The following is a 15,833-nucleotide window of genomic DNA, read 5'->3' as shown; positions in this document are numbered from 1 at the left end:
TTTTTCTTGTGATCTGTGATGCGCTAAGCTAATCACATGGTACAGGTAGCCAGGTACCATGTGATTGCTGTGGCCCAATCACAGATGACAACAATAAGCAAGTTGTTTATCAAATGGGAAACCATTCATGACACTAGGCATTCCCAGTAGAGTCCCTCTTTACATCAGCCATTCCCACAGCATTGTCCCCCTTTACATCAGGTGTCCCCCAGTGGAGCCCCCTTTACATCAGATATCCCCCAGTGGAGCCCCCTTACATCAGATATCCCCCAGTGGAGCCCCCTTACATCAGGTATCCCCCAGCGGTGCCCCCCTTACATCAGGTATCCCCCAGCGGTGCCCCCCTTACATCAGGTATCCCCCAGCGGTGCCCCCCTTACATCAGGTATCCCCCAGAGGTGTACCCCTTACATCAGGTGTACCCCAGTGAAGCCATCCTTACGTCAGGTATCCCCCAGTGGAGCCCCCTTACATCACGTATCCCCTAGTGGAGCCCCCCTTACATCACGTATCCCCTGGTGGAGCCCCCACTTACATCAGGTATCCCCCAGTGGAGACCCCACTTACATCAGGTATCCCCCAGTGGAGACCCCACTTACATCAGGTATCCCCCAGTGGAGACCCCACTTACATCAGGTATCCCCCCAGTGGAGCCCCCACTTACATCAGGTATCCCCCAGTGGAGCCCCCACTTACATCAGGTATCCCCCAGCGGTGTTCTCCTTACACCAGGTATCCCCCAGCGGAGTTCCCCTTACATCAGGTATCCCCTAGCGGTGTCCCCCTTACCATCAGGTATCCCCAGCGGTGTTACCCTTACCATCAGGCATCCCCCAGTAGTGTTCCCCTTACATCAGGTATCCCCCAGTTGTATCTCAGTTATATCAGGTATGACTCCAGGTGAAGCCCCGTGGGAGGTGGTAAAATTAGTAGAGGTGGAGCCTGGCGGTGGACTGCTACTGCTGAGTAAGACTGTCGTGTCATTTTTAATGCTTTTAAAATTCCATTAAATGTGAGTTCAATGCTAGCTGGAGTGGAGTGGTTTCATTTTTAACCCCTCGGATACTGCACTATAGGAGGCACTTTCTCTAATTTTTGTCATGTGTTGCTGAACTTACCGGTAGTCATTGCGGATTTAAAGTTTGAAGCAGCGCAGTGGAAGGAGTACCTACCTTCTTTTGATTACTTTCATGCTTACAGCCACCAAGATTCTCTGACGATCCCTGGGAGGGAATGTTTGCACAGGGTACAAGGCATGTTTGACCCCCTGCAGGGTCGTTTAAATGAGGTGAGCGAGCATTGCATGAGGTGGTGGGAGCACTCTGTTCATGGAGGTTGTCTGAAGATATCCTACAAGCTTGTTTTTGATTTTTACACTTTTTTGCACAACGTGCATTCATAAATTTTTAGGTTTTTGGACTTTGTTTTCATATTATTGCAATATCAGTGTTTATCACCATAATTGTTTATTTCACTTTTACAGCGCTGTCACACCTATATTGTTTTTTTTACTGATTTCTGTGGGAGCACATTAGTGACAGCTGCAGTAAAAAGTTATCGCTATTATATGTTTTTCTAAGTTTCACATTTCACACCATATAAACGTGCAACTACCTCAATTTTTCACCTGGCTACCTGTACCATGTGATTAGCTTAGCGAATCACAGATCACAAGGAAACGCAAGCTGTTCATGAATGGGAAATGCATTCATGATGGCTAATGCTATTGCTTATACAATGATCTACACTGCGGAAAAATGGCCTGGTCACGAAGGGGCTAAAACCTTTTGGAGATGAAGTAGTTAATCGGGATTAGCCTGTTGCATATTTGTTTGAGGTGGTTTGTAATATTCCCGCTGGTATCACTTATTGTTATTTATTAAATTATTGTTTTGGAGATTGTTTGTTTGTTTTTTGTTTTTCTATTAAAGAGGAGGGCCGGTTTAAAAAAATAAATAAATTAAAAGTCAGCAGCTGCAAACGCTGTAGCTGCTGACTTAATAAGCACACTTACCTGTCCAGGGCGCCCACGATGTCGGCCGCCCGAGGCCAACCCGTCCCTCGGCGCCGCCATTCGATCTAAGGGAAACAGGCAGTGGAGCCTTGCGGCTTCACTGCCCGTTTCCTACTGCGCATGCGCGAGTTGCGCAGCGCTTTGTGAATGAGGCACGCTGTGTTCTGGGACACACAGTTCCCAGAACACAGCGCGACCCATTACCCAGAAGACGCCGCACGGAGGAGAGAAGAAAGAAGATCTCCGCGGAGGAGGAAGAGGCAGATTAGGATGATGTGCCTAGCAACAGGCATTTCTGGTAAGTTAAAAAAAAAAAAAATTCATATTTTTTTCTGACTTTTTTCTAATTTTTAATGTATTTTTTTTTTCAGGGTGGCCCTCCACTTTAAGCTCAGTGTGGATAATTTTTGAGCAGAAACTGGCATCTACTTGTAAAAGATGAGGTGTCTAATGAGTGACATAAATATACATATGTGACAGCATGTGAATCAACCCTATAGGTTATTGAGTCCCAAAAAACAGCAACACGAGCAAATGTCTTTGGTAATTATTGCTGATACACAATAGGCGAATGCCAAGGGTTTGGAATCCCCTCCTCTTGTAGATGACGAGAGCATAGCTCCCAACTGTCCTTAATTTTGAGGGACTGTCCCTGATTTGGAGCAATGTCAATCTCTCCCTCATTCGTCCCTCATTTTGTTCTGATCCATATAGCTGTATATAAAATGCACTTTTTATATTTCAAAAAGTGTTTCTCTTATATTCCCCGACTGACGCAGCTCCTCTCTTAGCCATTAGGTTGTTACGCCACCTTTAGGAGAAGACTAGGCATAACATGTTATGAAAAACACACAACTTTTAGTTCCGCCCAAGGGGTGGTCCCTTAGGTAACAACCCCCTAGCCTGCCATGCAGTCATCAGTTTTATTTTGCCTAGTGAAGGAGAAGGACCTAGGATCCCTGGATCGGCAGATTCAGGTGAGCCAGTTAGTCAGGGATTCCCTGATCTGGTGGCTGAGGTCCCCGGAACTTCAATCCAGGAAGTCGTTCCTACCTCTGAAATGGACAGTGATCACAACGGATGCCAGCCTAACCAGCTGGGGTAGAGTAATGGGAGTTCAGTCCACCCAGGGCCTCTGGTCAGCGGAGGAATCCAAGTTGCCGATCAATCTGCTCAAACTAAGAGCGATCAGGCTATGCCTCTCCACATGGTTGATAAGACTGCAAGGGCATCCGATCAGGATCCAGTCAGACAATGCTATGGCTGTGGCATACCTCAATCACAGAGGAACAAGAAGCTCGGCCCCCGCATGTGAGGTCACTCACGTACTTCAGTGGGCAGAGCGACATGTTCTGGCCTTGTCGGCAATTTACATCCCAGGAGTGGAGAACTGGCAGGCGGACTATCTAAGTCGCCAGATGCTGGACCCAGGAGAATGGGCGTTGCATCTGGAGGTATTCAGGCTACTGTGCCTGCGATGGGGCACACCAGACGTGGATCTTCTGGCCTCCCATCTCAATTGGAAGGTGCCGAGATTCGTGTCCAGGACGTGCTGGTGGCTCCATGGGGTCAGTACCAGCTAATCTATGCCTTTCTTCCACTGAAACTGTTACTAAGTCTGCTTCGCAGAGTGGAGGACGAGGGAATTCCAGTAATTCTGATTGCCCCAGATTGGCCCCAGCGTCCCTGATATGCAGACCTAGTGCGCCTGGTGGCGGATGCTCCCTAGCGACTGCCTTTACGAGAAGACCTTCTGTCTCAAGGTCCGATTCTCCATCCTGCTTTACCATCGCTGGCTTTAATGGCATGGCTATTGAGAGCCAGAGTGTTGAGGAATCGGGGTCTTTCAGACTCTGTGATCCCAACTATGCTGAGAGCATGGAAATCTTCCCGGAAGATATATCATCGTACCTGGAAGGCCTACATCCAGGGCCGGGACAAGGGGTGGCCACCCTGGGCACTGGTATTATGTGAGGTGGAGGGGCACCACAAGGAAAAAGGGGGGAGGGGATTTGTGTTGGAAAGGGAGATTTGGGGGCAGCAGGGAGTAAGTATTGTTCTAGGAGGGGAAATTTGGGGGTATGCTAAAAGTTAGGGGGAGAAGGAATGGGGGATGAAGATTTGTACTAGGAGGGATGATTGGGGCGCTTTGTGCTGGAAGGGGGGATTTGCAGTGGGGTTATTGGGAGGGGAAATTTTAGGAGTAGATAATTTGTGCTAGGAGTGATTTTTGGGGGGGGGGCACTTTAATTGGGGGGATTTGGGGAATGGGGGGGGTAAGTTTTGTGCTGGGAGGGGGGATTTCAGCAGGGGGACAGATTTGCACTGGGAGGAGGGGCAATTTATGCTTAGGGGGTGAAAAAGATTAGTGCTCATTTTTTTTGGGGGGGGGGGGGGATTTTTGATGACACATAATGCTCATACACCTTGGGGGTGGGGAGTGCAGTTTGGCATGTTTGCCCTGGGCTCTGGATGACCTTGTCCCGGCACTGCCTACATCTCCATGTGTAAGGAGAAAGGATGGCGTCCGTGCTCCTTCTCTATATCCAGGATCCTGCTGTTTCTACAGCAAGGAGTAGACCAGAAATTGGCTTTAAGCACCATTAAGGGACAAATATCAGCCTTGGCTGTCTTTTTTCAGCGACCCCTGGCGTCTCACTCTAACAATAGTTAGGGTTTCCCCCTGAAGAACAAGATTAGGGTTAGGGTTTCCCCCTGAAGAACAAGATTAGGTTTAGGGTTCCCCCTGAAGAACAAGATTAGGTTTAGAGTTAGGGTTTCCCCCTAAAGAACAAGGTTAGGACCCAGGGATTGGAATAGGGACCTCCTCCAAAGGTTAAAGGTCAGGTCAGGTAAGGTCAGCAGGTGGGTCCCCTAGAGGTCAATGGTAAAGAGGTGTTGCTGACCCACCTCCACCAGAGTGTTCCGCCTACCCCAATTTGTGTGTGTGTGTGTGTGTGTGTGTGTGTGTGTATATATGTGTGTATATATATATATATATATAAAATAAACTACCCAACTGTACATACATTTTCGAAAAATATCCTACAGACATGTGCTGCGCAATCAATGGATGAGTCCAGTAGCGACGAACTCTGGTCCTCGCACGCAATTTCCAACGTCTTTCCAGCCTCGTCAACAGCAACGTCGTGCGCATTTTCTCACATATGCTCATTATGGGATCCATAATAAAAGCACCGAAATTGAGGTAGTCTGCTGCTCTCTAAGCTGCTGCTACTTACGCTGGTCTCACAAAATGGCTGAAATGCCAGTTTCAAGCTGGCAAAAAAAAAAAAAACGTTCGGAGGAGGTTGCCTCAACGTACATGATGCCTAATAGTAGGTCTCTATGGAAGGCAGGAAGTGATGTCGGGTACAGACACAGTGATGTCAGGTACCCAACAGGAAGTTCCGGGTGAGAGGTGAATCGGGAGGAAGCACAGAGGAGACATTGCTGGAAGTGGCAGTAGAGGAGGTAATAAGATCTTATTTTCTATTTACACCCAGTAACCCCTCCGTCTTGCTCCGACCTCTTCCTCCATAGTCACTGTGATGTCATTTATCTCCAGCAGATGATGATACACACATATATAGTGTGGAAACCTAGATTAACCCCTTCAGGGGCAGAACATTTCCCCACTTATGGGGCCAGAACATTCTCTTCATTTTGGAGATGTCACCTTTCCCACCTTAGCAGCATCTTGTGATGAGAATTCGGATTCGAGTTGTATCGAAATTTGATTACAATATCCAGGATTTGATCAATACAATCAATAGACCCAAGTGCGCCACTCGCATTCACTACTAACAAATAAAAAGCTGCGAAAAGCATCAGATGTGGGCCCACATAAAGCAATAAATAATAATAAAGTGCTGCACTGCTTAACCGCTTGCCGACTGCCTTTGCGCAGGTATACTGTGGCAGAATGGCCCGGCTGCGCAAAACCCCCTACGGGTAAGTGGTTCCCTTTAAGAGCCACCAAAGGGCATGCGCCTGCTGCACGGCGGGGGACCCAATGCACGTGGCCGGCTGGTGTGACCGCCGCTGGGCATGCACGAGAGCCAGCATGGGGATTTGTATGTGTAAATGCACAAATCCCTGTTCTGTCAGGGGAGAGGAGACATATCGTTTGTTCCTACAACGATATGTCTCCTCCTGCAGTCACTCCCATCCCCATACAGTTAGAACACACCGAGGGAACACACATTGGACCCCTTGATCGCCCCCTAGTGTTAACCCCTTCCCTGCCAGTGACATTTACACAGTAATCAGTGCATTTTTATAGCACTGATCGCTGTATAAATGTCAGTGGTCCCAAAATAGTGTCAAAAGTGTCCCATCTGTCTGCCGCGATGTTGCAGTACCGCTGAAAATCATAGATCGCCGCCATTACTAGTAAAAATGAAAAATGCCATAAATCTATCCTCTATTTTGTAGACGCTATAACTTTTGCGCAAATCAATCAATATACTCTTATTGCGAATTTTATTTTTTATTATTTTACCAAAAATATGTAGAAGAATATATATCGGCCTAAACTGATGAAAAAAATTGTTTTTTAAAAACATTTTTGGGTGATATTTATTATAGCAAAAAGTAAAAAATATTGTTGACGCTCTGTTTTTGTTTATAGCGCAAAAAATAAAAACCGCAGAGGTGATCAAATACCACCAAAAGAAAGCTCTATTTGTGGGGAAAAAAAGGACATCAATTTTGTGTGGGTACAATGTTGCACGACCGCGCAATTGTCAGTTAAAGCGATGCAGTGCCAAATTGTAAAAAGTGCTCTGGTCAGGAAGGGGGTAAAAATCTTCCAGGGCTGAAGTGGTTAAAAGACTCAGTGTAATATCTCGAAAACATAAAAAGTGAACATACTGCTGACCTTCTAACCCCAAATGCAACAAATAGGTCAAAGTGCAAATGAAAAATAGTGAATTATTGCAGATAAACACCTTGCTGCCCAACTAATCCACTGTGGGAATATATTGCGGGACTTCTTTGCATATTTTTGTTTTTGCACCTCATTGGGTTAGCAGGGCTGTTGGTTGTTTGCTGCCCTGTCACTTTCATTTATTAGCTTTCTACCCTATAATTGCTATGTATTAGACTTCATGTTGCCTTGAATTGTGAGTATTAGATATTTATAATTTGTGGACTTTTAATACATTTGCTAAATCAGTCATTGTTTTAATTATTTTATTATATTTATTTATATATGTCACAATTGTAATGGATTTTTGTTTTTTTACTTTCCTATTTATTGCACGTTTGGATCTTTTTGCCACTTATTGGGTTAGTAGGGCTGGTAGGCTTTTGCTACCCTGTGAATTTTCATGGAGTAGATTTTCTTTATACATATACACTTATATTGCACTTATATTGTTGGAATAATTTCACTGTATTCGCTTATTTATACACTTAAAGTGATTGTACGATCTCCTGACAGGAAACACAATCAACAGACAAAGGCTAAAAAAAAACCTCCCTTCCCCCCGCACCTCAGTTCTTGATTGTGTTTCCCCGGCACAGTGACACATTTGTTGTTTTTATTCTGACCTGAAACTGGGCGGCGGAAGGTTTCTCCCCTGGCTGCCTGCTGGACTTCAAGGCCGGCAGGTCTGTGGGTTCAGCAGGGTATTGTCCCATTCCAGGAGTTTCCTACCCTCGGGCGTCCTCCCTGGGTGGGGCTTTCTGGGTACAGGGGACGTGCCCCTGGCGCTCCGCTGGATGGAGATTTCTCCCTCCTGTGTTTCATCCAGGCTGTGGGGCACTGGGGGTGAAGAGGCTGGCAGCTGGAGCCGCATGACACATGGAGCCCGGCAAACTTCCCAGTCGCGCCGCGGAACTCTTCCGCGCAGGTGCAGATGATGAGCACTCCAGGCCTCGTTCTTGGGTTGGGTTGTCAATTGGGAAAAGTCATCCCTAGAACCTTTCCAGACAAAAGTGTTTTTGGGATACTTCGTAGACTCCAGGGTTCAAATGCTCTTCCTACCAGACGAAAAAAGAAGAAAGGTAGTGGAAATGGTTTCATCTCTGTCAGAAACCATGAAATCAGACCGAGACAGAATTACAGTTAAATCACTCTTGTTTTAATAATAAAAATAAATAGAACAAACGTGGTCAAAACATAGCCAGAGTTCAGGACCCGGAACGGATAGTCAGACAAGCCAAGCGTCAGGGAGCCAGAGATGAGCGTAGTGAAACGGCAAGCAGGATCTGGAGCCAGAGGGGATGTTGACCAAGGGGAAGAAAGAGATCCTCTGGACTGTGTGGCTTAAGTAGGCAGGACTGACGAGCAGGATATCATCAACAAGTGAGTAACTATGGAATGATAGGAGCTGGCAATTAGCCGACAGCTGAGCGGCCAGCTCTGAGAAGGAAGGGCTAAGCCCAGCCCTGACAATCTCCCGCCCATGTGTCATGTGGCTACATCTGCCTGCCTCTTCACCCCCAGTGCCCCACAGCCTGGATGAAACGCAGGAGAGAGAAATCTCTGTTCACTGGCGCGCCAGGGGCACTTCCTCTGTACCCAGAAAGCCCCAGTCAGGGAGGATCCCTGAGGGTAGGAAACTCCTGCAATGGGACAATACCCTGCTGGGACTGTTCACGCAGACAGATCATGAGAGCCATAGGACTGATGACCTCATGCATCCCAGCAGTTCCATTGGTGCAGCTTCATTCCAGGGAACTTACGTTCTTCCATCTCTCCTCCTGGGACAGGAGGAGGGATTCCCTGGATGGGAAGGTGTCCCTTCCAGAAAAAGTGAAAGCCTCTCCAGGATGGTGGCTAGACAAGGACAGGTTGGTGTCGGGTTGTCCTTGGGCCCAGTGGAATCCAGTCAGACTAACAAATGACGTGAATTCCTGGGGTTGGGGTGCCCATCTGGAGGATCTACAAGCTCAGAGAGCCTGGATCATGGCTGAAGAAAGTCTCTTCCAATTACAGGGAGTTCCTGGTGGTAGGACAGGCCTTGAGGGCAGAATTTATGGGTGAGAATTGCAGATCCTATCAGACAACATAACCACAGCCCCTTACCTAAATTGTCAGGGGGGACCAGGTCCCAGAATCTCCTAAAGTTGTCCCTGGAAGTTATAGGTTGGGCGGAGGAGATCCTTCCCTCGATATCAGTCCACATAAAAGGGAAACTTTCTAAGTCAACAACCCATCCATCAAGCGCAATGGGAGTTGAACGAGGAAGTCTTCTCCCAGATAAGTCTGTGATTTGGGGTCCTGGATATAGACCTTTTTGCCTACCGGAAGAATAGAAGGGTGGGACAATATTTCTCTTTCACCTGGGAGCAGGGATCACAGGGAGTGGTTGTACTGGCCCAGGAGTTTGGAGGAGGGATTGCAGTCTGACATAAGCCTTTCCCCCTCTAGCGTTAAGTCCATGGGTCCTGCAGAAGTTAGCTCGTTCAGAGTGCAACCAGGTCTTAGTGGCCCTATGGTGGCCAAGAAGAGCCTGATTTCCTTTTGTGATGAGATGGTCATTGTCTCCCCCACTGTGCCTCCCGGTCAGGTGGGATTTGCTTTTGTAAAAACTGGTTCGTCGCCCCATCCCTGGGTTCTTTTGCTTGACAGTCTGGCTCTTGAGACGGAGATCCTCCGGGTGAAGGGATGCTCCGAAAAAGGCCCTTCTGTTGTGTAGGAACCCAGTCACTAGGAAAATATATGCAAAGGTCTGGAAAGTTTTTTTCTCACACTGGTGTCGGGATAAGGATCTGCTTTCTATCTGTACCAGTAGTTCTGGAGTTTTTTTTACAAGCGGGGTAGATCAGGGGGTAACCCTAAACACCCCTAGTTCAGGTAGCAGCTCCATCTATATTTTTGGACCGGAGGTTCCTGTTGGATCCTCGGGTCAAAGGATTATTGTTGACTCCCGTTTGGATTAACAGGTTCCCACCTTGGAATCTGAACCTGCTGTTAGAGGCGCTGACGAAAGCCTCCTTTGAACCAGCGTTGCATGTTTCAGTTAGGTTTTTATCTTTTAACTTGGCTTTCCTGCTGGCTATTACCAAGGCCACGAGGATTAGTGATCTCCAGGCCCTGTCTATTAAGGAGCCCTTGCTGTTGGTTTTGAAGTACAGGGTTGATATGAGAAAGAACCCCCCTGTACCTCCCCAAGGTAGCCCCTCAATTCCATAGGTCACAGGAAATCATTTTACCTACCTTTTCTGAAAATCCTGGACAGTATTGCTGCGACTCTCACTAAGGCCCCTTTAACACTGGGGCGGTGTGGGCGTCGGCGGTAAAGCGCCGCTATTTTTAGCGGCGCTTTACCGTCGTTTTAGCGGCGGTCTGCGGGCGCTAGCGGGGTGGTTTTAACCCCCGCTAGCGGCCGAAAAAGGGTTAAAACCGCCCGCATAGCGCCGCTGCAGCGGCGCTATGCCGACGGTATTGCCGCGCTGTCCCATTGATTTCAATGGGTAGGAGCGGTTTAGGAGCGGTGAATACACCGCTCCTTCACCGCTCCAAAGATGCGGCTAGCAGGACTTTTTTCACTGTCCTACCAGCGCACCGCTCCAGTGTGAAAGCCCTCCGGCTTTCACACTGGAGTGAAAGGGGCCGGTTTTATTCAGGCGCTACACAGGCGCTATTTTTAGCGCTGTAACGCCTGAATACCGCCCCAGTGTGAAAGCAGCCTTAGGAGTCCCAGAAACTACTGCCCAGGTCTTCACCGAGAGCTTTGCCCTGCAGCTATGCAAATAGGCTCACTCACACATTTCTTCAATGACCAGTCTAACTGTGTTTTTTTGTTTTGTTTTTTAGGAGAACTTGGATAGGGTTGAGAGAATTAGGTTGAATATTCCAAAAACAAGAACTATGTTCACTTGAGGACTTTATCTAATCTTCAGGGCAAGCTATGTTGGAGTCTGTGCTTGAAGCAGTGGACTTCAGCTTTAAGGCAGTAGTAGTAGTGGCGGTAGTAGTAATTCTCTTTGAGCCCGAGAGCAGTGTTCCTTTAGGAAGGACAGATGGACAAAGCTCTTCAGAACACCAGTCGGTGTTCCCTTTGCTAGACCAATAGCTGACTTCCTAGCACCTGGGGGGTTTAAGCAGCACAAAGTCTCTAATATCCTTTAGCTGTGTCTGTACTCACAAGGCCCAAGAGCAGCTAGACACCTTCCTACATGATACCAGACCAGATCTTCAGTAGACGGCCCAGTCAGCAAAATCTCCTTCCGGCAGAGGTCCAAAGCACTATAACACATAATAGTCCCCCCCTCATCATCTTCAGCATACTTTTCACATCATAGTCCCTTTTACATCACTGTCCCCTCTTTAAAGCAGTGCCACAGTGTCCTCAGTTCCCCTTCACAACACTGCCCCCCCCCTTTACACCAAACAGTGGCCCTTTACACCACGCAGCGCCCCTTTACACCACACAGCGCCCCTGCACACCCCGCTACACCATGCAGTGCCCCTTTACACCATACAGTTCCCCTTTATACCATACAGTGCCCCTTTACACCCCATTACACCACACATTGCCCTTTTACACTCCTTTACACCAAGGGGTGCTGCTCTTACACCCCCCAAGGGGTGCTGCCCTTACAACCCCTTAACACAACACAGTGCCCCTTTTAATGCAAGCCTTCTCTGCACAGTCCTATGGTACCTTCGGCAGACCAGAAGCACTAATCATCCTGGGTTTCCTCCTCTCCCAGGCCTCCAACCTGGCCATTAATGTCATCAATGTCATCCTCACAGCAGGAGGGAGTATCTGCAGATCAGGGCTGCAGATACTCCGACCGTGTGTACGCAAAAGCATCTGACTTTTGTACAAGGTACAAACACGCATGCTCAGAACCAATGCAAAAGATCAGACTACAATACAGAAGTTCACCAAAGGTGGCGCTGGAGTCATTGAACGTCCTCTTTTGAAGCGGCGTCAGTACTTTGTGACGTCATTACGTTCGTGTTTGTTGTCAAAAAGTCAGACCGTGTGTATGCAATACAAACTTGTGGACCACGCCCTTTGTACAAAAGTACACGGAAAAGTTTGTACAAAGTCCGACCGTGTGTATGAGGCTTTAGACCTAAAAATAAATCAACACAGGAAATCAAGACGGTTGCAGCCCTACTGAAATGGATCATTTTTAAGTTTCCCAAACCTGGACTTTAATAAAAAGGTTAACCTAATAATGTACTGCAAGATGACCACTACACACAGTACAGACCTAGCTATCTGCCACTGTGCATGGGAGCAAAGAAAAATAGGACAGATACACTTCTGTCACCAGACTTCAGATACATACAGAAGCTGCAATAGTAAAACTATTAGAACATAGGAACACTTGTCTAATAGTCTCCGCTTCTGGTCTGCATGGAAGGCCATGTTGTCCAATTCTGTGCCTACTTCATGAAAACGCCTTATTATAAGATATTGTAGACCTCCAATCAGGGATTCTTTCTATAACTAATTAACTCTGATATTTACCAATAAATAGCTTTCTTAGTCATTTTTATTAAAGGATTTAATACAGTATAGTCTCACAACAAGCAAACAAAACGGCAAGGAAAAGGGTGCATAATATCATGTTTCGATGGTATACATTCCAAACAACAGTATACATTTTTCATAGCAACACTAATGAGACCCGGCTTCTTGAGAGTCTAGTGTATTACTGAGAAGGTTCTAGTAGGGTAGGTTGAATGTCACATAATTTTAACTACTGAAAAAAATAGGTCAGAAAAGAATAGGAGAATTATGCTGGCCGTACACTATACGTAAAATCGTCCGAAAATTCGGTCATTTAGCCAGTTCGTTCGTTTTTTCGGCCAGTTAATGGGCACAAAATCGTTGGGACATTTTTGAGCTGAAAAAAGGAAGAACAAGTTTGGAAATTTTCTGCCGAACAGACGATAAATTTAAAGGTTAATGTGTTTCCCATCTGAACTGTTTGCACTAGGTATATGTAAAAAAAAAAAAAACGAAAAATGGATTCCACTGAACGATTTATCAGTCATTACATAATGACACTATCGTTGGCTCTCATGGCCAAATGTCTGTTCTTCTAAAATGGGTGTGGCCGATTTTTCATATAGTGTATGGCCAGCATTAGGAGGGGGGAGAGTATGTAAGGAGTCCCAGGTGTAAGGAGGGGGAGAGTATGTAGGGAGTCCCAGGGGTCACCTAGCATTAAGCTTTGTTGGGTGCTGATGGTATTGATTACAAATGATATAGTAATCAAGAATCAAGCAGTGACAATACCAAGTTAGGCTGGAGGAGAGGAGGTGGAAGATCCCATGTTGCCATATTTTTGTGTGTGTGTGTGTGTGTATATATATATATATATATATATATATATATACGCGTGTGTGTGTATGTATATATGTGTATATATATATATATATATATATATATAAAATGTAGTATGACATCAATCTTAGCGTATATTATAGCTTTGGTAACTCTGCAAACAACAGCTTTCAAAAATACAAACACTAGAGGAAATCCGCAAATTCCTACTGGGGGCAGCACACCTATTATTGCCTTAAATCCCTATTCTAATATTGTACAACCAATACAGTCCAAATAATTCTCTGTCTACAGAAAACCTGCATAGATCACATGACCACACCAATGAGGATGGAGGAGGACCGGAGTCACATGACCGAGAGGATACTAAACCTCACCCTGGAGATCATCTACCTGCTGATTGGAGAGGTGAGGAGGATTCTGGGAGGTCACATGATATCACTCTTATCTCTATTATTAAAACACAGACCAGACCAGGGGGAGGATTCTGGGAATGTGACATGATATTACGGTTTTGCCTAAATACAGAGATTTCCTCCTGTGAAGTCTGGAGATCATATGACCATCACAGTGCCTCCACCTCGCTCCCTGACACCTGAGATAAACAGCAATAAGAAGATTCTAGAAGTCACCAAGAAGATGATGGAGCTGCTGACAGGAGAGGTGAGCGGTGCTGGGAATTCTGGGACATTATCCAGTAACAGACAAGGGATGTGTCTGGATGGTGACTGTATCATTGTGTGTGTCAGGTTTCTATAAGGTGTCAGGATGTCACTGTCTATTTCTCCATGGAGGAGTGGGAGTATTTAGAAGGACACAAGGATCTCTACAAGGACGTCATGATGGACAATCAGCCGCCCCTCACATCACCGGGTAAGATGAGACTTTATTGTAAAGGAGAGAGCAGTACGGAGGGTCCACCTAGATCCCCCATCATCTGATAAACACATAGAAACAATGTATTCAGTCAGTGTGTGTGTTTCCTACAGATGGATCCAGTAATGGGAACCCACCAGAGAGATGTCCCCGTCCTCTGTATTCCCAGGATTCCACACAAGTCAATATTAAAGAAGAGGTAAAAGAGGAGGAGGATGAGGATGGGGTGATGCAGGAGGCAGAGCTTTTCAAAGTACACAAAGATTTGTACCAGGCCAACATGATGGAGTCATACAACTACAAAAACCCACCAGAGAGATGTCCCCGTCCTCTGTATTCCCGGGATTCCACACAGGAAGGTCACACCATCCCTCACCATCATCAGGTAGGTGAGGAACAATCACTGATAGTATCATTAGGATCTGTACATTATCTGCATTGTTACAGTTGATGTCCTTTTTATGATATCTTCAGAGTGGAGACCTGAGAGATTCTAAAGCTGAGGGTAAAGCAGAAGAAGAAGAGAGGTATGCGAGGGATGATCAGCAGTCTATGGAGGAGGATGGAATAATGGTGACATTTATAGAGGAGGACACTCCTACAGAGATCAGCACAGGTGGGTCATTAACACTAAATACATTCCTCCACCCATCCAGAGTAGGGCAAGGACTGATGTGATGTGATATCTGCCTGTAATCCCCTGGTCACTTTCCTGAGCTGTGTTCTCCATCCTGTATTCCTCTTGGATAATCTTCCTTCTCTGGGCTGCAGACACAATTTATGTATCTAGACTGGATTTATGTAGACTCTGGGGTTCAGCTGGCAGCAAAATGTTGATGGGCATTGATCGACAGCAGTGATGGGCATTGGGCAGCACTGATAGGCGGCACTGACTGTCATCGCTAATGGGCACTGGTGGCACTTGTGGGCAGTGGTAGGCACTGATTGCTGCCACTGGTGGGCACTGATTGCTGCCACTGGTGGGCACTGATTGGTGACACTGCTGACACTATATTGTAATCAGGGCACTGATGATCAGTGCCCTGATTACATATGTAGATGTCCCCCTGCGTACAGATGTCAAGCCCTGTTCCGAACCACATTACTGTCTGAATAATGAATCCGGGTTTCAGGTGGACTGAAATCCGGACACATGATTCAAAACCCGGATTGTCCTCCTGCCGCTCCAGCAGCTAATTAGCCGTTCTGACCACATTCATGACACAGAGAATAGCTAGCTGAAAAAAAAAATACTGGGGTTATGACTGATAGCTTCAGTCATAACCGCAGGTAAACCATTTGCAAACCACAATGTATATATATGTATTGCGGTTGGTAAGTGGACTTAGGTGTCTCCTTCATAGCCAACACTTCTTTGTTTGGCAAACTCACCAACTCCCCTCTTTTTTTTTTTTTTTTTTTTTTGTTTTGTATTCACCAGCCTTTGCGGGAAGCCCAGCAAAAATTGCGGAAAAGGGACAAGCTGGTATAATAGTTATCAATGTAGAGATGATGACCCTTTTCGAGGCATGGAAATACAAGGTCCCAAACAACTTTTCCACTTGTTCCAATATATTCTGGGCAGTCAGGGGGATGCAGCTGGGTGTCCTTTCCTTCGTACAAGGTGTAGGTGTGCCCCGTGGCTCTGTCCTACAACTTGTAAAGTTTCACCCCATTTC

General features: G+C 46.4%; 1 protein-coding gene across 1 annotated transcript in view; it reads left to right on the top strand.

The window, feature by feature from the left end:
* Nucleotides 1-5,431: 5,431 nt before the first annotated feature.
* Nucleotides 5,432-15,833, top strand: part of LOC143986848 (uncharacterized) — a 99,588-nt gene continuing 89,186 nt past the window's right edge. Inside the window, 5 exon segments of the mRNA XM_077485257.1 lie at nucleotides 5,432-5,488; nucleotides 13,573-13,686; nucleotides 13,807-14,151; nucleotides 14,268-14,539; nucleotides 14,629-14,770. Coding sequence (XP_077341383.1) covers nucleotides 14,067-14,151; nucleotides 14,268-14,539; nucleotides 14,629-14,770 — 499 coding nt within the window. The 5' untranslated portion in view covers nucleotides 5,432-5,488; nucleotides 13,573-13,686; nucleotides 13,807-14,066.

Source organism: Lithobates pipiens, unplaced genomic scaffold (genome assembly GCF_037356315.1).
Source record: "Lithobates pipiens isolate NorthernLeopardFrog02 unplaced genomic scaffold, aLitPip1_a1.2 Scaffold_18, whole genome shotgun sequence".
Taxonomy (NCBI): Eukaryota; Metazoa; Chordata; class Amphibia; order Anura; family Ranidae; genus Lithobates; species Lithobates pipiens.
The sequence above is the reverse complement of the archived record's forward strand: the minus strand, read 5'-3'. Positions and strand labels throughout refer to the sequence as shown.